A 22,378-nucleotide genomic window follows, 5' to 3' on the forward strand; every position below is an offset into this window, starting at 1 on the left:
CGACCCGCCGAGAGCAGGGGGCGGGGCGCCGCCGGGGTGCACACCCCGCCCGCCAATCGCCGCCCGCCTACCGGCGCCACCCCGGCCGCGACCCACGGCCCCTAGACCGAGGGGGTAGCCACCCCGAAACCACCCCCGCCGGGCCCATCGACCCTTGGGAAATTTTGCAATTTTTTCGCCTCTTGCATTTGGCAGATTTTCTGCAGTCTCGAAAGGACTCTTTGGAATACATTATTCTGGCGAGGTGAAAGAAGGGGTGAACTACCCCCTGGCACGAGCTGCCTTGGCCTCAGATGTGCCAGCCAGAGAGTGGATTCGCATTGTTGCCGCTGGTAAAGTGGAATGCCGCGTTATTGCATTATGTGGCAAAGAGTTTTGTTTTTTGCTCCCTCTTTCGCTCCTCGCGCTGGCCTTTTTGCTTTTGTGTTGTTTTTCAGTCGCGAGGGTAAGTGGAAAATGTACACAACGGAGAGAGAGAGAATGTATGTAACACACACAGAGAGAGAAAAGCAGAAACAGCGGACCTTTTTTAAGTGGTGCTTCACTCGCTTCGCGTTCGTTGATGGAAAAAAGCTTCCACGCCTTTTTCAGCCAAGCACACAAACGAAACACAAAGAGACTTTTTTGCATTGCAAATAAATTGGCTGGAAACAATACGAAAATTCTCTGTATTTCAAAGACATATTTATTGAAATAAATAAAATTTTTACAATTTAATATTTATTAAAATAAATTATAATTTTAACAATTCATTTGTTTAACTTGAGCGATTTTTCAATCAATACCATTTCATTTTATTACAAAAGTTTTTGGAAATCAAAAGTATCCCTTGGCACTGCAAGAGCTGAAGGAGAGGGGGCAGTGTTGCCTGGCCAGAATGGCGAAGGGCGACGTCGAGTTGAAGGGCACCGTCTTCTTCTCGCTGGCGTAGTTCCACACGTGGACGCCGTAGCTGACCTGGAGGAATTGCGGCACGAGGTGGGCGTTGGCCTCGTCGAAGAGCTGTGGGTAGGTGACCCAGTCGCCAGTCGGCGAGAACAGGGTCGAGTTGAGCACGTGCAAGTGGCCGACGCGACCCTGCGTCAGGGCGCTGCGCACGCTCGCGTTGAACCTGGCGAAGGCGGCGCCCATGGCGTTGGGTACGGTCGCGTAGCTTTTGGGCGCGTAATCGTGCACCACCTGCGCCATGATCTGCGCAAGCGCGGCGTCGCCCTTCGCGAAACCGAAGAAGTATGAGCCGATCGTATCGCGCGTGCGCGTCAGCAGGAAGCTGCGCAGGCGCAGCAGCACGTCCAGGTCAATGTAGAAACCGCCACACCAGACTCAGCCGCAGGAAGTCGCTCAGGTGGTTTGTCTTGTACGGCGTCTTCTTCAGGAATTTGTCCGCGATCGGCGCGAACACTGTTGAGTGCGTCAGAAACTGTTAAAGTTTTTTAATCAAACAATATGTATATAAAAACTAAATTTTTTAGTAATGAAATATTAAACTTTTTAATATTGATAAAAAATATTTGCTGAATAATAATTTTGAACGATTTTTTTCAAAACGTGTGTAAATTTTTATAAAAATAAAAACAATTAACTTTATTCATAATAAATAATTAATTTATATTATAAAATTTAAATTAAATTCTAGACACACTTTTGTAAAATCTTAAGAACAACTTTAACTCTCTCCACCTATTCAATGAGGATTTTTTGTTGTTGTGCATAGAAAAATTAAACCCTAAAATTATTTCCACTTTGACTGCATCTTAGTTTTTAGCTGTTGATTCTAATAATTCTTCTAGATAGTTGCAAAGATATTTTAAATTGTTGCAAAATCGTGTTTAATAGACTTGGATGAACTGTGCCTCTATTGTAATCAAATGAATTTTAAAAATTAAATATAAAATATTAAAATAAATAATTTTAATTTATTTAAATTGATTATACTTTATCAGTTTTAGCCTTACTTGGGCAGCGTTGATGGTGAAGATCTGAACCTTGTCGCCGTGCGCCTTGAGCAGTTTGAACAAGGCGACGTTGAGCTGCATGTCTAAGTGCTGCACTGGGTGGACGAAGACGATGGCAAGGGTGACATCAGGGGGTGTGTTTCTGGCCACGGACTCGATGGTGCACACTTGCCTCGCTTTCAGAGTCGCCCTTCCCGAAGACTCGAGGAAGAAAATGACTTTTTCAGAGCCAAAAATAGATTTAGCGTCGCCCTCGTCCACCTGCGCGGTTAAGTCATTCAACTTCAGTCGCGACGTTTCGTCCAGGTTGGAGAAGGGGTCGTGCGAAAAGGGGATGAAGACGAAAGCCAGGACGGCCAAGAGGCACAAGGGCAGGAGGAATTTGGGTTCGAACAAGCGAAAGCGCCTCATCGTGAGAGAGAAAAAATACTGACAAATTCACGTTGCCTTTCCGCTCTGCAGCGATATCAACCACCAGTTATCTTTATTATACGTTTGATTTAATTCAACTCGTACATTCAAGTACAAATAAGCTTATCAGCTTTAGGTGCTAATTTGTTTTCAATTAGTTAACATTATCTTGATTATAATCTTCATTTGGCCACGAGTTAAGAACAAATAATGGAATTTATTTATTTAAAAATTATTACTAGTTGAAAATAAAATTAAATTTAAAAAAATTTATTTAAAAGTTACTACTTTAACTTAGCATTTTATACAATAATATTATTTTAAAATTGAAGTTAACACAATTTTGTAAATTAAACTATTAATTTACTTTCACAATTTTTTTTAAATTTAAAATAAAAATTATTTTAATTAAAATAATTTTTTTAATTCTCTCTATCACTCAATTTGACAGAAGATCCTTGCATTTTTGCAAACTGTCATTCTGATTTGATAGTTTGCGAATAAAATATTGAATATTAAGGATTTTAAGACCTACTTTGGCACTTTTTGTAGCAATTTTTAATTACATTCTGAACTGCAATCGTCTGGGTTTTTTTGTTATTCTAAGGAAAAATTGGCTTTTGAAGAAAGGATGAGCTTCGGGGAGAAGTGTGTTGAATTTTCTGCAAGATTGATCGCGAGTGCTACAAGTCACGGGGACAAAAGGTGTGTGCGCTTTTTTTCATTTATGCGCGTGGCGTGCTGGAGGGAAAATCGGTCACGTGCTCTCGGCTCTTTGTTGAGAGAGAGTCAAGAGTCGGTGGCGCGGAATCGTTTTTATTAGCAGCAGATATAATTCCGGCGCGTATGCTCTTCTTCATTTCGGCGCTATTGTGTGTGAATAATGACATGTATGATAAGCAGGGGCGAGTTATGGCCAGCAGGGGAGGGGAGGGCGAGCGCAATGAATAATGCACTCTAATGACGCGCGGCGCAGTTGCGACGACAATTATTATTGCTCTTTCGTCCGCGGCCGATCACTTCCCACACTTATCACGTTTCAACGAGGTGCTCTGTTGACTTTGCCTACAAATATTTGCGTGCGATCGTCGCCCCCTTTTAATTGAATGTTTGCTTTCCGAAAGGCCAAAATTATAAAATGCATTCTCGTCCCCTGGGAATTTCACTCGGAAATGTTTAAAGCGAGAGGAAAACAAACAAAAATCACAACTTTAACTCCCTGCATTTGAAAGTTTGCATCAAGGTATACCTTTTTCTAGATCAAAAACGACCAAAATTAAAAAATGAAAAGCACAAAATACAAAAATTTCACTGGATCTGTAAGAATATGAAAAATAATAATAAAGATTGGAGTTTTCTCTACTCAAATTTCATTCTGCTCTAAAAAGAGAAGAGATTCTTGAACTTATCATTATAAAAGGAATCAACTCATAACAAACTATTCGCTAGATTTTCAAAACTTTCATGGGAAAAAACGCTTAAATTACTTGGAAAAGTGAAAAAGTCACAAAAGTGGAATCGGTGCAATTTTTGTGAGCAGGGCGAGAGCTGTTAAAATCGAATCGCGTTCTCATCAGGGGCCTCCGCACTTTTGCCCTCGTCGCTCTTTTTTTTCCATTTTCCATCAATATGTTGGGGTTGCGCGCGGGGCAGATTCGCAACGGCAGCGGCGGAGGCCAGGGGTCGATAAGCGCGCGCGACCTTTTCCATATTTCACAGCATCGTTTCGTGTTTCCTGCTTCCTGATGCTGTTGCCGCCGCCGCCAACCGTCTATTGTTTTTGCCGCCGCCGACACGTCAAGCTGATAACACACAAACCAGTCAATTCCTTCCTCGCAATCGCGCACATCGAGAGAAGAGGCAACAAGACCAAAAATTACTCTTCTTCAAAGGCTTGGAATTGCACAAAAATATAATTCTAACATTGGATTTGCGCTTGAACTTATATACAGAAAATAAGATCTTTTTGTTCATTACAGTTGAAAAAAATTGAAAAATAGAGCACAAATGAGGATAAATTTTTTTAAAAATTAAACAAAAAATGTCCAAAAGCGAAATAAATTTAACAGTAATTAATTTTTTTTAAATGTTTTTTATTAATTCCAGGTTTTGTTGAATTTTAAAATGGTTTTTTTCTGTTCATTATTTCAATAGATTTCTTTTAAAAGTTTCTTCTCATTTTTTTTTTTTTATTATTTGGCTGATATAAAGGAAGAAACGATTTGAGCTGGTTTTTCGCACACTTGTATGTATGTCCGGCGAGAGGAAATTTTTATTTGCACAATTGCAGCTGCTGCGAGAAACGTACTGTACGGTCACTTAAGGAGTTAATAAATAGAAGTGGAGCGCGCGCGAGTTATTTCAAACCGGGGCAACGGTGCTTTGGAACTTCCCCTGGCGGCAGGGGGCGGCGGATACCACTCGTCTCCGGACCGCTTCCTCTATTTCAACTCGACCCTTCCAAGTGGCGCTCGGCAAAAAGCAGCACCATCTCTATATGTGCATTCGCGCCCAGCAAAAATGAAGCCCGATGAATATTTTTCCCAAAACCGAAAAAGTTTCAAAGTGCGTGAAATTTGCGGCACACGTATGATTGCCTCCATTATGTGCGAACAAGGGCGAAATTGCATCAATCAGCCTTCCTATTCATTACCAGCTTCTCGAGCTAAGTGCGTCGCTCTCCTCTATCCTCGCCGCTGCACTTTTGTCAATCGACGCGCGGGGAGAAAATTGCGAATGTCTCGTCAAAAGACCGAGAATCATCTGAAAGGGGGGAGCGCCAGAAAGTAAGTTCGGATATGTGAATTATTTTGTTTGGGAACTTCTTTCAAACACAAATCAGAGCACATTCGAAACTGCTCATTTGAATGGGTACGATTTTTCTCATTTAAAAACAATCTTAATTAGAAATACTATGACTTTTTGAACTTTAAAAAAAAAAATTCAGACATCTAAGTTGTTCAAATTCACAATGCTCAAAGCTGTCATTTTTTTTTACAAATTTGCAATTTTTTCAATGGGAGCCTTTGCCGTTTAGAAAGATTTACATTTCTGCTTCCAACTATAATCAATCTAAATCAATCTATAGATCACTACAGATAATATAATTTTTTTTTAAAGAGGAGAATAATTAACACAAGTAGCTTATGATATATCCCAACTGAAATTAAAACTTCACATGCACAACCTTATCCCAAAAGATCAATGTAAATTTTTGGTGTATTGGCTTTATTTTTCCATCTTAATTAGGGTGTTATGAACGTGATTTGGTGAAATTATCAATTTTGAGAAAAAATTATTTCAGAAATTTCCTATGAGAAACAATTTAATTTACAAAAATTCTCCCATTGACTTAAATTTTTTTTATAATATCTTATCTTCTTTTAAATTAAATCTACGAACTGATGTACAGAAAAAAAACAATCAAAATTAATTAAGCTTTTTTTTTCAAGATCCTTTTTCAAAATTGCAGCTTTTCAAACTGACAGAATTTTTCATTTAAAATTGTTTTAAGCTTTTCTTAAGCAAATCCCTTACAGTCTATCTGGGGTTTGTTGTTTTATTCGTAGCAATTGGTCCTCTCTTGTAAACACCGAGAGATTTTATTCTTTCCAGAGGGTACATGCGTCAAGGGTGTGCGCAACACGTACGACAAACAAAAGCCTCAAGGGGCACCTTTAATTTGGCCCTCCCTTGTGCTATTTTTCTTTCTTTATTTTCGCCACTGACTGAATTTATCTGCGACGACGGTAATATATAAAAAATGCGAATTAACTCGGAGTGATGTGCAGGCGGCGAGCGAGGAAAGTGCCGGGGTTGGAGCGGGCGGGCGAGTGGCGGGCTGACTGTAGCCTGCACTTACACCGGAAGTGCTCCCATGGCAACCGAGATCGATTCGTGGAAGCGGAACCGAGAAATTTACAATCCCTCGTCACCGCTTACACTAGTAGAACACGCCGAGCTGCGATCCTGCACATAACAACCTGCATTTTCATACTAGGCCGCGCACAACACGCGGCTCTATGCGCATCGCTGCCGTACCGCAATCGAACAAACTTTGCCCAGCAAATAGAACAAAATATTATTCTGCAGCTGCACAAGTTTTTTGCGGAGGAAAAATCATTTCAAATTCATAAATTTTGAAACCCTTTTTTCATCTTTGAAATTTTTGAAACAAATTCCATCTTCAACTATCAGGATTTGCTTCAGACGTGATTTTTTACTCCCATTTAAAATAAAATGTTAAGGAAAAGCTTGTTAAAAACTGACATTAAAAGTTCTCTAGAGAAAAAAAAATTTGTTGTGTCAACTGGCTGTTGGTTTTATTGTTCCATCTTAATTTGAACGTGATTTGGTGAAATTTTTATCAATTTTGTTGGTCCGGTTAATTTTGAGAAGAAATATTATTTCAGAATTAAACAATGTCAAATAAAAAAAAAAATAAGTTCTCTCAGTGACTTAAATTTTAATGTAGTGAAAAATCAGCACAATCAACAGCAGTTCAAATGTTAAATATACAATTCAAATTGTTTCTCCTCATTTTTACTGGAATAAACATTTTATATACTAAAGTTCTCTGATTCTAATTTTGAAAAATGTTCTTGGAGACGTTGGAGACAAAGTTTTATTATTTTTTGCGAGATAGAGAAAGAGAGGACGAGGATGGTGTTGGCTTATTAAATAAACGGAGCGCGACGCCGTCAAGTGTGAGGGCGACAAAGCTGGCTGGGCAGCGGTGCGGAAATCTCTCTCGCTCTCAGTCAGCTGCGGGTGCGAAATGAAAAAAGCTTTTTACACTGCGATTTTAATTTAAAATTAATACGCGCCGCTCGGAGACGGAGGAAGAAAGTTGGTGCGGGAGGAAATGAGATGGTGGAAATCGGCGGCGCGCCGGGTGCGGAGGAAGGAAGGAACGGCCGGCGCCGATTTCAAGAAAATCAACTCGGGCGCTTCTTCGTCTTACGAGAAGCGAGAGCGAGGAAGGGGCGATTAAAAAAACTAATTACCGCCCTTACGCGGCGATTTGCGGGCGTCAAAGGGTTGCCATGGCGACCCGCATTCGAATCAAATCCAATTTGGCCGCTTTTGTGCGGTTCGCCTCAAGGTATGCGGCGGCGGCGGCGGCGGTGCACCTCAAACGCCTTTGCAGTCAAACGCCTGCTTTGTCGCAACTTTCCGCCCCGCTTGCCAATTTGCGCCAAAATTATTTGCTGCTTTATTGCCACCTCGGGCGCTCAAACCCTTCGATCCAAACACCCACTTTGAATCCAAACAGAAGTTGTGAAAAGCAATTTCAACATTATTATAAGTAGAGCTTGTGAAGCAGAAATTCAAAATTTTGGGTGTTTCCATTCGGATTTTTAGTTTTCATGTCAAGAAAAATCAAAATAGAATCAAAATAAAGGAGCTTCAAACTAATATGACTTTGAATTAAACTGTAATTTTAATTTTCTGTTCTTTTTCTCTAATTGCAGTAATCAGGGTCAAAATTTATCTGAAATTCAATCCAATATGATTTTCTCTTAATTTTACATCACTTTTGATATCGGGGAAACAATGCAGGAGTTCAAATATCATCTAAAAAGTTTTGAAAGATAAATTTTGAAACAGTTTTTACAATTTAATCTTAATTTATATAAAAACATGAATCAATAACCAAAATTTCTATGCAGCCCCCTTGACGTTCCTTTTGAAGTCATAAAATTTACTCTGTTATTATATATTAGACAGAAGTGGATATGAAATAATAAGCCGCTGATTTAACGAAACAAATTCGCAATATGCTTCGCGCCGCATATCGAATCGCTCCCTAGGGGTAGTTTTGTGCGGGGCTTTCTCGCTGCGGCACGCACGCACCCCTCTCCATTTCGTCCGAGTGACTCGCCGGGCCATTAAACAATGCTCTGCAGATCACTCACTAGTGCAATAAAGCAGTTAGATTGTGCACTTTTGTCGGAATCAAGCCGAGCAGAAGATCATTGGAAAAACACGGCAGCCGAGAGATAGAAGTCGGGAGGGCTCTTCTTTCTCTAGAAGCGATAACAATGACATAGAATGCGCGTAAACAACGGCTTTTGCGGTCGCACACACAGACTTGTCACAAAAACTTCCCCATCGTAAATGGTGGAAATAAAAATTGTACTAAAGGAAAATTGCCAAAGCGTTAATTTCCTTTAAGTTCAATGTAAATTTTGATATTATTTTGTCGCATTAATTTGGTTTGACGAATAAATTTTTATTTATGAATTTTCAACGTCGAATAATTTCAATCTTCTTTTTATAAAGTTAATTCTTGAGACGAAGGGAAAAATAATTAATCAAAAATTACTATGGATTTGATAATATAAATTATTTTCCTCTATATTTCCGCGAGAATTTCAATTTCATAGAATTAAAGCAAATGTATATTTAAAAGGAAATCGTGAATTTAAAAAAAGATTAAAACATCAACTGGAGTGGGTTTAAAGGGCGCGTAAAAAGTTTGTTGAGAAGTGCACGCACGGTTGCTGACCCTCCTGTGACGAGGTGTAATTCAGATTCACAGAGCGTGAAACGCTGTGTGAAAGTTCAAGTTTCGGCGGCGATTTTGATTTATCACCTGGCCGGCTGCCGTTCTCTTGAGAGCGTGCGACTTTTTTCGACTGCCGTGTTTTTTTCCGAGTGTCCAATTAAAAAAGGTTGGTACGAGTTAATGGACTGCCAATTGGCGCCGGCCGGGGTGGATAATGCGAATCGAGCGTGTCGGCGGGAGGGTCACGCGTGGCGCGCAGTCAGGGTCACACTCGAGTGGCCGCCACGTGGCCCCCCACGCACGTGGCCCACCCCCGGCCGACCCGTTTCGGCCGCCGCCGGCTCTTTTCATTTCCACTTTCGCCTTTTATTAATGTTGTGATAGTCGCGCAAAACAGAAATGCCAGTTTGATATGTAGACGCGCTTTTCATATATCTCGAATGTTTTCTTTGCGTCCGCGCGACGCAAATCAAAACATTTACTCTCGCTCTTTTATTGCATTTTATTTCAACATTCGCTTGATTTCAAATGGAATCAATAAATAATAATAATTTGCTCGAGTAATTCACCAACCGAGATTAATAAAATAGGAGGAAAGTGTAGATTTGTTTGAATAAATTTATTAACCAAAATGCAATTTATAATTTAACACAAAAATGGAAGCCGCTGTTATCTTGATTAAATATCAACATACACAAATTTGAAAAACAAGGCGGCAAAATCAATGATCGAATCTGTGCAAATTATGCTACAATGCATACATTAAAGGGATTAAAAGCCCTAAAACAAATGTATAAAAAAAGCAATTGCCAAATTATACAGCATGATAAATAAAGTCTGAAAAAGTAAGAAGAGCTTTTATTCGTGTTCAATTAAGGGCATGGGCCATTACAAAGATTAAAATTAAGTAGCATAGGATATTTCAATAATAATAATATATGCAATTGCAAATTATAAATAATCCGAAATAATCTAATTAATTATAAACAGAAATTTGAAGTATATAAGGCAAAATTCAAAGACATTAGACAATATGGTGTTTAAATTAAAAATATTTTGATTGCGGATCTGCCAAGTGCCAATTTTGATGCTGCCCTCAGTAACATTCTGTTGGCAATTCACAAATGTAATAAAAATAGTTTGTGTTATAATAGCTAATTTTCAATTTTTTGGTATGCGAAGTCTTGAAGTAGACGCAGCCCCGGAGTTTGTAAACATCGTCGCTCCACAAGATGCTGTTTTCCTCCAACTCTGAGCCGTCACTCCAGCGAACGTTGTATTTTCCTTGATTTGCGTAATTCTTTGCTGATAACCACCAGTTCCCTTTTGAAATCAGATCTTGATTTTTAAAAGGTCTCCAAACAAATCTTTCCAAATTCGAATTCAATTTTCCTTATTTTCTCACCATGTATCCTTTTATTTGCTTCTGTCCAGGTCGCGTCCAGGTCGGCTTCATCCCTGAGGGTTGCCAGATGAAGGCCCATCTCTTTGCACTTTTCATTGGCCACGCTCCAGTATTCCTGCCGAGAAAAATTAGCTCTTTCAGAGTAAAATGTAAGCAAAAAGGAAATCGCTCACTCTCGTTGGATAAGAAAAGAAGTATTTCTTTCCATTGGACAACTGCATCAAATTATGGGAACCTAATGAGGGAATTTAAATAAGATCATAGAACCAAACGTGAGAGTTAAAGAAGATAAAATAGAGATAATTTGTGGCAATTAATTCCAGGCTGTGAAGTTGGAAAATTCCCAATGAAATGTTTTTTTCTTGTACATAGATAATAAAATTATGTGTTTTGCCATACTTACGAGCAAGAGTACAGTTGATGGAAATTTTGTAAGGAATCAGCTGCAATTTTCAGGAATTAAAATTAGCAATCGAATAATTTGATCAGTTTTGACGCAGACCCATTGTTGACGTTCGGTGAGTTTGGTTAAATAGTCTAGCCTGGCGTCATCCACTATAATCTTCAAACGCTACTGTTTAAAATCTCCAATCGTTACAAAATTTGATTTCTTACTTTTCCAAGAAGAATGCACGTAGTTAGGAAGGAAAAAAAGACGCAGAGAACCCATGGGACAGTTCTGGTCAACGCTTTCCGCGAAAACTTGCTTGTCTTTTCCACCTGCGACCTCTTGGGCATCTCGATTTTGACCGAAGTTTGGACGTTGGTGGCCGCGTAAGGCACCTCGTACTTCGGCTCTTCTTCCATGTTCGAAAGTAAAAAGCGAAATTTAGAGAGTGCAAATGAAATGCCGCACCCTTCCTGTTCTTTCCACCAGGAACAATTAATAAGTAAAGAAATTTATGAATTTCCTAAACAAGTGAACCGTTATCGCAAACGTCAAACGTTTATCAAATTCTTATCAAACAACACAGTCCTTAAACACGAAATATTACAACAGCAATTTATTTTTCCCAAGTTTATTTAAATATTTTATCAACATAAAAAAGTTAGTTCAAATCAATTGATCACATTTGGCAGAATAAAACAGACCCCAAGATTAATTATTAAGTTTTTGTTGGCAAATGAAATTCATCGTGTAATTGCAGGGCTCGATATTCAACTTATTGATGCCGCGCGGAGTGTAGAAATAAACGCATCCAGCATTAAAATTAGGCTTATCCTCTAACAAAGAGCTGTTTCTCAATAACTCGGTGCCGTCGTTCCACCAAATCTTCCCTCCACTGCTTTTCGCCGACAGCCACCAGTATGCGTGCTTTTCTGCAAAAATAAAACCGATAAAACCAAAACCCAAGAATAAATTTGCTGGACCGTGCGAAATTGAGTTTGCGCATTGCCACACGGCGTCCAGCTCAACGTGGTCCCTGATTGTGGCCAGGTCGAGGCCCCTCTTGTGGCACGTTTCGTTCGCTGAAGCCCAATTCACCTGCAGAAAATAATTAGACGAAAAAAAAAACACTAGTGACTCGACTTCTCACATTAGATTTATTCGAAAAGAAATATTTTTTCCCATTTAGTTCAATCAGATTCTTAGATTCTGAAATCGTCTCTTGGTTAAAATTTCTTTTTATCAAACAAATAAATACAAAACTTGCCAGCAAGATAGCAGTCAAGCTGCAAATCATCTACCTGTGGAATAAAACATTGAATTTTTGAATGATGCATTTGGGGGAGAGAATGTCCGGTGATGAATTAATAAACATTATTTGAAACTAAAACAGTCATAATCTTATTAATTAAATGTGTTTTTCTCACCTGCGGTTCCACACGTTCATCAGTGTAGGTCACGTAGGAGGAATGAACTGGATCTTGCAACAGTGGAACAGATTGCTGGAACGATTTGTTGGTATAAATTTCCAGGAGAAGATTGAAATTTTCTTACGTTGGCGATGAGGACGTGGACGAGCAGGGCGACACCGATCAAGGCCAAGAGGACGCACAAGAGCAGGGCGGCGATCGCGCCTTTCAGGGCTCGTCTCCCCAAATTGACGTTTCGCGACACCCTCGTCGGCAACGCGAATCGAAACGGCACCACGTAATCCTCCACTAGCGTCCCCATTCCAAGTGAAACGCTTCACTTGCATATTCGATCACAACTTTACTTGCTTCCGACTTCAAATTCTTATAAAAAGTAATCAAAGAACCTCAAAATCGGCAAAAAATAAAAAATAAAACAATTGTTTCAGCTCAACCAAATTCAAGGAAGTAAGATTGTTATAGCTAGTGAGCCAAAAATAAATCATGTTGTGAATGTTGTATAAGCTGCTTTTCCTTTTGTGCATGGAATAAGTACAACAATTAAAAAAAGTCTTCATTACATGGAACATTATAAATTTTCTCCAAAAACTATATGATTATAAAAGTTGAATAAAATATATCGAATTATGCAACAAAAAAGTTGAAAAATGTCATTCAAGAAGAATTAAATTCAGGATTTTAAAACAAACAAATTTCAAATTGATTGAAACTCAAATTAAATAAATCATAATTTAATTCTGTGCAAAAAATGAATGGAGATAAATATTGACCACACTCCTCATATTTCACGTTTAATTAAATTAAACCTGTGAGAAATTTTCAAAAAATTATTTTAAAAAAAATTTCCATCCGTTTTGAGCAAACAATATTTTTTTTTTTTAGTAAAAACGCGCGCAACGGAAAAGAGGCACTCAAGGGCGCATGTGTTTCTTGTTTTCTTTGTTTTTGGAGGAGAATAAAAAAGGGTTGGTGCGGATATTGAATAGCGGCGCTGATTTCGAGGGTGTAATTAAGCGCGTATTGTGGGTTGCGGCGGGTGCAGAACGTTGAGAGCAACAACAACAACAACGGCCGCCGCTCTTGGAGCGAAGAGGTTGTCGAGGAGCGGAGGCGTAATTGCGACTTGTTTGCCGCGCCGAGAAAAGCAAAAGTGCGATTCGCGACGTGCGGGGTCGATATCCGGTGGCAGGCACTACCCTCGCTCGCTCCGCCCCGGCCAATCGCTTATGCAACCGGCCGAGCGCACTCTCATTAGTGCACCGTTTCCGGCCCCCGTCTCGCGCGCACCTCCAAAATCAGAAATATTTGTGAGAACAAAAATAATTCAAAGTTTGTCAAAATTTCCATCGATTGACGGCATAAGCAATCTTTCAGGTTTTAACAGGGAAGTTTAACATTAAATGTGCGATTAAATTATTGAATTGATAAAGAAAATAATTAATATTGTTTTTCTCTTTAAAATTCGAGTGAATTTTAAATAATATAAATTGAACCGAAGAACCCAATTTGTCTGAAAAATATTAATTTTAATCCAAATTTTGAGTAATGAAAGTTCATTTAATTTAAAAACCATAACATGATTCATGAATTTTCAATTACAAATAAGAAATTAATTTAAACGATCTCTGTCTCTGAACTAACAGTAAGGGTGGTTTTTGACTTTTGGTTTTGCACTCGCGTGTGCCATCTGCAGCCAAACGACAACACTCGCACGGGGTGCTTTCCCACGCGATCGCGACCTAGGGGTGTCGTGCAGGGGTGCAGCGCCAACCCTTGGCAAACGGTGCAATCACCAACCCCCGGTCGCAACTTTCCCACTCAATTCGATGATAAATTGGTGAAATTGGGGAGAAAAATTTGTAAAGAATCAAACTGGAATGAGATCTTCAAGTGAAAAATCAATTAATTTGCAAAAAAATATATTTCTATGCGAACTGCTTAAAAAAAATGAACATTTACTTCGTTTGAGACACGAATTTTTCAAAAAATAAAAAGTTTCTCGATTTTCATTGTAATTGAAAGGATTGATAGAAAAAAGTCATAAAAAAATTTCTAATGCTTTTGAAGCGAAGGAATCTAGAATTAGAGACGTAAAGTGTAAGTCAAGATAAACGTTGGAAAAGGTTAGCTGATAACTTTCAATAAGCTAAATCATGATCATAGTCATGTTGAGGGTGTTGCCGCTTGTCTTGATTTGTAAGTTTTGAATGGAGAATGAAATTTTTGAAGCGGAAAACCATCAGGATTGTTTTGAAAAAAATGAAGATTTCCAATTAAAAGTTAAATTTGAACATTTTAATTCGTTTTCCGAGCATTGGTTTTCTCGATCAGTGTTTGATTCCACATTAAATTTCTTTTCGATACCACACATAATGCAAATTCCAGTTTAAAACGATGCAAAATTGTAAATAATTCTGTTCAATTATGATTTCGTTTGGAAAAATGTCATCTTTTTATCATTTTGATATAAAATGCCTTACATAGAGAAATTAAATATTTAAGATCTTATTTTTCCATTATTCCTTTCTTAATATCAAAAGCTATGACTTAATTTCTAATTAGATTCGTGAAAAAGGCCTTCATTGACTAAATTGAAATACCAGGGCTCTTTCACGTAAAAAAAGTGATGATAACAAAATAATTAAAATCAACTTTATTGGGACTATATCATTCACAAATGACCGTCTTTTAAGGAAGAAAATGTACTTTTCCTCCCAGTTACTCGCTTCCTTTCATATTTTTGTCCATAATTTATTTCATTTGTCTAAGTTTGAATGTAAAATGTTTGTAATGATTTAAAAATAAATAAATAGGATTTAAAAAACCAATTCTTTTGTCCACAGTATATTAAATTTTAATGGAGCGCGTCGAATCGCGTCGCGCAGTCATTCAATTTGCGAGCGGTGGGTCTGCGTTAAGTGCGGAATTATCTGGATCGAGGGTCTGGTTTCGGTTGTCAAAGCGATCCGCCGGGGGGTAACAATGGCCTTTGATTAAGGGGGTGCGTATATTCATCTATGATGGGCGATTCGTTGCGCTGCAGCGACGGCACGTGCCGAAACGCGTCCGTCACTTCATTGTCATGAAATGCATAACCAGTAGCTGAAGCGGGGCGACGCACACACACAGATCATGTCGCAGATACACACGCAGCACGATAATGATCCCCTCGTGTCGTAAATTAAGGTTATCGCGCCGCCAACAGAGAGATTTGTTGCCGCGCCGAATTTCAATCAAATTCAGTTTCAATAAAGAAAGAGAATTTCGATTATTGAAAGAAAATTTGATTTGTTGCAAAAGAGAGAAGAATTTTATTGGAAAATCCTGTAAAATTTTTTCAAAAAAATTAATTTATAAATTAGTTTTCTGTCAATTATCAGTTTCTAATTTATTTAAATTTTCAATTCATCGGATGGTAATTAATTTTTGTCACAGAAAATGTAACTCGCTCTTTTTTAGTATTACTTTTCACTGATTTTAAATGATAAAGATAAGCAATATTAGCATTTTAAAATAATTTATTTGCAAAAGACTGATAAATCAATTGTTTCTCTTTATTTGACATAAAGTTTGACATTTTGTACTTTATTTTGTTCAACTTTCGTGAGGACAGTCGTCAAACAAGCACGTGTCGTAAAAGTACACGAATGATTTTTTAAACACGAACAAACAGAAGTTGCGTGTTTGGACAAGTGGCGGCGTCGCATCGACGAGTCAAAACAAACAGAGCGTGCGAAATAAAAACGACACGCACAAATCAATTGTTTGTCTTTTTTTACGAGTCCATAATTCGATCGCACGCAACAGCCATTGTTGGATGAAAAATAAAATTTGGCCGGCCAAAAAGAGCAGAGTGGTGTTTTATGTTGGCCTGTGTGATTAATGACGGTCGACACGACGATAAATAAATATTGCGCTCGCGGCGTTAAAAGCTAGGGGAGCCGGGCGGCCGGGCGGGCGGCGATCCGACCATTAGCTCATTATCCGCACCCTGGCCTTTCTCCAAAGCGGCTGCAATTTGCATCTGCAGCCCCTCGCCACCCACCAGACTTCACTCAAATATAAAATATACAACCAGATCATCGTTTGCATTAGTAATTTAAAAAAATAACAATTTATTTTGAAAATTTTCTGAAATTCTGTTTTTCGAAAGATGATAATCATCAATTTCAATTTTTAACTCATTTTGGAATGCAAACTCTTATATTATAAACTTATTCAAATAATATTTGAACAAAAAATAAAATAATTTCAATCTCAACAGTTATTTTAAAACCACTGCTGCTTCAATTGCCTTGAATTTAATTTTTTTTAAATTATAAATTTCAATTTTGAAAAAATTAAGTAAATTTATAAATCTTTAGAGAGTTAGTGGTGGGATCGCGCGGGTTGCCTATCTCTGCGCGATTAGCACACCCCGTAGTCTCTCAGCTAATTGTGTGTCTCGTTAATTGGCTTGGCTGCGGCAGAGAGAATTAAAAGCGCGCACGCCCCCGTTATCTCTGTGTGTGCGGCGGGGGAGGAGCCTCCCCATTGTTGGGCAGAGGGGCTGCTGCTGCGAGACGTGCATCTCTCATTCCAAAACGGAAATTTCAAGATTAGTCATAGGGTGCCTCTGCGAAACTCGCTCTTTCTCCCCCGCACACACTTTCCCAACTCTGCGCGTCGAGTGAGTTACGCACTCTTCGTACTTCTTCTTCTTCTTCTTATTACGATTGTTGTCGCTTTTCTTGCTAATATGCAAAGTTCGGTCCTCGCGTCGGTTGGTTTTGTGCCAGTTATCGCCCACCCACCCACCCACCCACGCACCCTCTCCGCCCGAGGGTGAAATTCAACGCCAGAGCCACGTCGGGAAGTGCAATTTCGGAGGAAAATCCCGACCAGAAAACGATGCGCTTTTCAAACTCTAATCTTTTTGAATACGCCAAAAGTTTCCAAAACTTATTCAATTTATAAATGTTGAAATTATAAGAAATTCCAGATGAGGAATTTAGACGAAAATAATTTATTATTTAGTTTCTTTTTCGCCGGATAAAGTGATTTTCCAACTATATCGTTATTTTTTTACTTATTAAGAGAACCTCAACATCCTGATTTTATTATTGACAAAAAAGTCACCCCAAATAAGTTGATAAAATTAAAGCTCATAAAATAAAAAACCCAAAATTACAAAATGCAAGAAAATTTTAGCACACAAGTTAAAATTTCAGTAATCATAATTGATAATTTGTATTTAAAAATTGTAATTATAAATATTTATATTTTCATAAAAAATTATGCTCTTTTTGTTTTTTTCAACTGTCGTCCCGTTTCTTTTCTGTTGAGAATTGAGAATTATAATCCGGTTGAATGTGAGCTTATTAGCAGTCGAAGAGCGGATTGTAAATTATTTTCGTGTTCAAAGGCTTATTTTTTCCTTCTTCCTTTCTTTCTTTGTCGAGGCCTGGCATTGTGTCGGGATGTAGCAGTTGGTAATTAGCATTGCAGCGCCCGCGGCCCTCGACAACAATGCGCCAGAAAAGAATGAAAACTGGTGCTCGCGTTTTCATCAAATTACACACACACCGTGTTCCGTTTTTCCGATTTTCGCGCATGTTTTGTTGAGGAAAAAAGAGACTCACCGGTTTTGCTGGAGGCTCTGAGGCTGTCGCTGTTGCTGTGCTGGTACGACGTGCCCTTTGTGCTGTTCGAGATTCCTGCAAAATGACGAGAACTATGAATTTCCCACAATTCATGATTTACCATACTTTGTTTTGGAAATTTTTAAGTTCTAACTAATGTAAAGAATAAAAGGGCCCATTTTTTCCAATTTTCCAAATTAACTACTCATTTTCTATTTAAAGATCCTCACCGGTCATTTGTATTGCTCTCTACTCTAAAATATTGCTAAATTTCGAGCATATCTAGTGAAAAAACTAAATTTGAAAATTCCTAACCATTGCGTCTCAATCAAAAGAAAACCTAATACGAGTGATTCGAGCGAAAAACATGTGAGAATTGAGTTGCCAATCAGATTCATCAGTTTGGTCCAAAAACTGCAGCAAAATCAGCGATCGCAGCGCCAATGTGACCAAATCCTGCAGTTTTTGGACAAAACTGATGGATCTGATTTGGCAACTCAATTCTCACGTTTTTCGCGCGAATCGCTCGGATTTAAGTTTTCTTTTGATTGTGACGTAAGGGTTTAGAATTTTCACACAGTGTTTTCTCAAGATATGCTCGGAATTTAGCAATCTTTCAAAATAGAGAGCAATACAAGTGATCGGGGAGGATCTTAAAAAAAAAGAATCTATAGGTACTTTTAAGGCTTCAGACATTTTTTTTTTAATAATCCCTACAAGATCCTGTATTAGAGTTTCGTACAAAATTTGCGCCTGTTGAATTCATTTAATGCCTACATTTATTATTAAATATTTTGTGCATATTGAAAAGTTAAAAAATATGTCAATTAAAATAATCAATATAATTATATTAAAAATTATTTTTTTAAATGCCTTTTCAATGCCTTTCTATTCAAAGGTTGCGCCTCTACCCATCCATGATAGGAAGTTGAATCAAGAACCAAAACTTGATTAACAATAAGAATCTAATCGAACCGACAAGTGGGAAACTAGATTAGTTTATTTCTATATATACAGCTTGAAATGAAAGCAATCCCTGCAATTCCAGAGATGGATTTTATTTGCCAACTCTAACATAGTTAATTATATTCTGGCTGTTTCTTTCCCACTTTGATAAATAGATCAATGCACCTTTTAAAGCATATGAAACATTTATTAAATTTAAATGAACTGAAATTGTTTTATTTACAAATTCAATTCTAAGAGGATTTGATAAGGAAGTTTATGAAGTTTGACGTTTGCGATAACGGTTTATTGATGAGGAAATTCATAAATTTCTTTACTTAGTAATTTTTCCTGGTGGAAAGAACAGGAAGGGTGCGGCATTTCATTTGCACTCTCTAAATTTCGCTTTTTACTTTCGAACATGGAAGAAGAGCCAAAGTACGAGGTGCCTTACGCGGCCACCAATCCCCAACCTTCGGGCACAATCAAGATGCCCAAGAGGTCACAGGTGGAAAAGAAAAGCAAGTTTTCGCGTATTGCGCTGACCACAATTGTTATCCCTTTGGTCCTCTGCGTCATTTTATCCTTCGTCAGTACCTGCTTCCTCATTGTAAAAGTAAGAAAATTAAATTGCGTAAATATAAAGTTGGAAAATTTTAAAAATTCAATTCCACTTCATTCTGAAAATTTTTTTTTACGGATTTATTTAAAAATAATAATTTTTCTTTTCACACGATTTACATTCACACTTTGTAAAAGTAATAACCAATTCAGCCATAATTAATATTCAATTAAAATTTTTACAGTAAATACTAATTCGTGATTATATTATATTATGCTTAAATTGCGAAATTAAATTTTGCAGCTTATAATGAATGACATGAGTGCAATGGAAAATGCCAAGATGAACGCCAGGCTAGACTATTTGACCAAACTCACCGAGCGTCAACAATTGGTCTGAAATACCGATAAAATCATCTCATTTGAAATTCATTCTAATTTTGCAGCTGATTCCTTACAAATTATCGATAAACTGCACTCTTGCTCGTAAGTATGGTAAAGCACATTGCATAGTATTATAAAATTAATTTAAAATGTGCATTTTAAAAATTAGTTGTTCATTATAATCGCCCCTCAAATTATTTTTGATTGATCTTCTTTAACTTGCATGTTTCAGATTCGTACTCGGCAAATTTGACGCAGTTGTCCAATGGAAAAAAATACTTATTCTCGTTTACAAATGAAGTGAGTGATTTGCACTCAGATTGTTTTTATTACTTTCTGAAATTGTTAATTTTCTGCAGGCGGCCTGGGCCGTGGCCAACGAAAACTGCAAGGGGATGGGCCTTCACCTGGCCACCCCCAGGGACCACGACGACCTGATCAAAATCTGGAGAGAAGCAAAGAAAAGAAGCACCAGTAAGAATTTGAATTTGCAAAGATTTTATTCTTAATTACTTCTGAAAATCTGATTTCAGGGTACGGAGACGGAATGTGGCTTTCGGCGAGGAATTATGGAAGTGGAGGAAAGTACGAAGTTCGTTGGCACGACGGCTCAGAGCTGCAGGAAAACAGCACCTTGTGGCGGAACGAAGCTGACAAAAAGAGCTGCGTCTATTTCTACACCTACAAAACCGAAAAATTGAACAGCGCGACGTGCACTAGTGAAACACCTTTTATTTGCGAACTGCCGAGCGAATGTTACTGACAAAATGAGCAAAATCTCTCGGAAAATAAGCTCCATTAATTTATTTTTCCAATCTAAAAAATCTGCAATGAGACTTACTGATAGATTATTCATATTTAAAAAGATCTCTAAATATAATTTGACAAGTAGGTCTTTTAAATTTGTTTTTTATGATGATTATTTGTATATACCATGACTATTTTAAGTGTTTAAAATCCTGTTTAAATTTGAGCTTAAATATCCTTGCACACCAACAATTATTTTTTGTATTCGAGTTAATTAAGGCATTAATTATTTTAATTAAATCTTTGAATGATTTACTAGGATTAGGACCATATTTTGTAAATAAAAAATGCATTAATTTAGTCAAATGTAGGAAACTTGAAATATCTGGAGCATTGAAAACCCTCGTATTTTTTTTTTTTAAATTTCGATCCTATAATTTAAAGAACAATTTAAAAATTTATCTGAAAATCATCCATAGGAAGCAAAAGTGGTTCGCGAATTACAATTTTTCACCAAAATGAAGTTTCATTTCAGCCGAATTAAGTTGGTGAAATAAAATCAGTAGGTTTTGGCCTAAAAATTTATTGCTCAGTGGGTTTAAAGCTCTTGATAAAAATGAAAAAATTTAAAGTCCATTTACTCCCAGGCCTAAAAATTCACTCTTGAAACCTTTTTGGACTCTGTCGTAATCTGTGGGCGCGTTTAGGCTTAAGGGTGGTTTTGGAGGGCGCGGGAGGAAAGCGGCGTCGTCGGCCGGGTGGGTCGATAAGATAGGGCAGCGCGCGCGGTTGGTGCGCTATCCGATCGGAGCCCAGAGGAAGCGGCTGCAGGACTAACGACTGCGGGAGGAGCTCAAACTTCCACACATCCCAAAAGTTCCCGAATCTTGTAAAATATTTCGGTCTTTTTTCCCTTGAACTGAATTTTTTCTGGAATTTACCTGAGGAGGAGGTGGAGGAGGTGGCGGTGTGCGCGTGACTGGATGATTTACTGTCCCTGCTGCCCGGCGAGTCGTGCAGCCCTGAAACAAAAGGACCCCGATTTATTACTCGCTCTGCAAACACCTGTGTATGCGCGCCAGATTAAAAGTGCGAAATTTATATGCCCGGGTGATTTACTGCCTTCATTTTTGCCGCCATTTATTTCACCCTCCCTAACCTGGCTCCGCGCGCTGACACCAGAAATAATTGAATGCGTTTTCAGATAAACTTCATCAAATATATTATGAAACTTTATTCCTTATAATTCAGTGCTTCGTTTCCCATTACAAAACCATTCGGAACTATATCTGAAATGTATACATAAAAATCATTTTGATAAACTGAAAATTAGGGTGAAATTTTGAAATCCACTCCGCTCATTTGTATCGCAATTTATTATGAAAGATGGCAAAATTTCTAGTATATCTTGTGAAAATACTATGTGAAAATTCCAAACCGTTGCGTCTCAATCAAAAGAAAGCCTAAATACGAGTGATTCGCGCGAAAAACATGTGAGAATTTAGTATTTCCAACAATTTGGTCCAAAAACTTCGGGTTTTTGTAACTTGTGGCGCTGCGATCGCTGATTTTTCCATTAATGCCCCACGGCGCTGTACAGAAATCTTGGTAAAATCAGCGATCGCAGCGCCAATGTGACCAAATCCTGCAGTTTTTGGACCAAACTGATGGATCTGATTGACAACTCAATTCTCACGTGTTTTTCGCGCGAATCACTCGTATTAGGTTTTCTTTTCATTGAGACGCAACGATTTGGAATTTTCACATAGTTTTTTTCCCAAGAAAAGCTAGAAATTTAGCAATCTTTCAGAACAAAGAGCAATACAAATGACTGGAGAGAATCTTTAATTCAACGTTGAAAACCTCGTAATTTTTTTCCTTTTTCATATTTTGAGGAAATCTAGCAATTTTTTTTTTAAATCTTGGATTTAAATTATTTCTGCAAACAAATATCATGCTTGATATTTTCGTTATTCTTAACCAACCCTATAGTGTTGGAAAATTGTCATATTTTTAATTT

At 38.0% G+C, this 22,378-nt stretch overlaps 4 protein-coding genes across 8 annotated transcripts in view; 1 reads left to right on the top strand and 3 right to left on the bottom strand.

Moving 5' to 3' along the window:
• Positions 1-22,378, bottom strand: part of LOC132197796 (transcriptional regulator ERG homolog) — a 70,975-nt gene that overhangs the window by 32,277 nt on the left and 16,320 nt on the right. For all 4 annotated transcript variants that reach the window (XM_059621348.1, XM_059621349.1, XM_059621346.1 and 1 more), the window contains exons 3-4: positions 21,300-21,380; positions 17,722-17,796 (exon numbers count right to left, since the gene is read on the bottom strand). In XM_059621348.1, the coding sequence (XP_059477331.1) occupies positions 17,722-17,796; positions 21,300-21,380 (156 nt within the window). The remainder of the gene's footprint in view (positions 1-17,721; positions 17,797-21,299; positions 21,381-22,378) is intronic.
• On the bottom strand, positions 777-2,373 carry LOC132197806 (uncharacterized). Of its 2 annotated transcripts, none has more exons than XM_059621364.1 (2): positions 1,956-2,373; positions 777-1,401 (listed from the first exon to the last, which is right to left on the bottom strand). In XM_059621364.1, the coding sequence occupies exons 1-2, from the start codon at positions 2,364-2,366 to the stop codon at positions 1,372-1,374; spliced, it is 441 nt and encodes a 146-aa protein (XP_059477347.1). In that variant the 5' UTR covers positions 2,367-2,373; the 3' UTR covers positions 777-1,371. The 2 variants fall into 2 exon arrangements, with proteins under 2 accessions (XP_059477347.1, XP_059477346.1); XM_059621363.1 differs by having other exon boundaries at positions 777-1,420.
• On the bottom strand, positions 9,488-11,492 carry LOC132197803 (uncharacterized). The gene is made up of 6 exons (XM_059621361.1): positions 10,898-11,492; positions 10,785-10,844; positions 10,686-10,725; positions 10,456-10,517; positions 10,283-10,397; positions 9,488-10,200 (listed from the first exon to the last, which is right to left on the bottom strand). The coding sequence occupies exons 1-6, from the start codon at positions 11,087-11,089 to the stop codon at positions 9,974-9,976; spliced, it is 696 nt and encodes a 231-aa protein (XP_059477344.1). The 5' UTR covers positions 11,090-11,492; the 3' UTR covers positions 9,488-9,973.
• Positions 19,135-20,622, top strand: LOC132197805 (uncharacterized). Its single transcript, XM_059621362.1, has 6 exons — positions 19,135-19,282; positions 19,532-19,621; positions 19,674-19,713; positions 19,844-19,911; positions 19,971-20,085; positions 20,145-20,622. The coding sequence occupies exons 1-6, from the start codon at positions 19,157-19,159 to the stop codon at positions 20,372-20,374; spliced, it is 669 nt and encodes a 222-aa protein (XP_059477345.1). The 5' UTR covers positions 19,135-19,156; the 3' UTR covers positions 20,375-20,622.

The sequence above is a fragment of the Neocloeon triangulifer genome, unplaced genomic scaffold (assembly GCF_031216515.1).
Source record: "Neocloeon triangulifer isolate White Clay Creek 2 clone unplaced genomic scaffold, ASM3121651v1 ptg000012l, whole genome shotgun sequence".
In the NCBI taxonomy this organism is placed as follows: Eukaryota; Metazoa; Arthropoda; class Insecta; order Ephemeroptera; family Baetidae; genus Neocloeon; species Neocloeon triangulifer.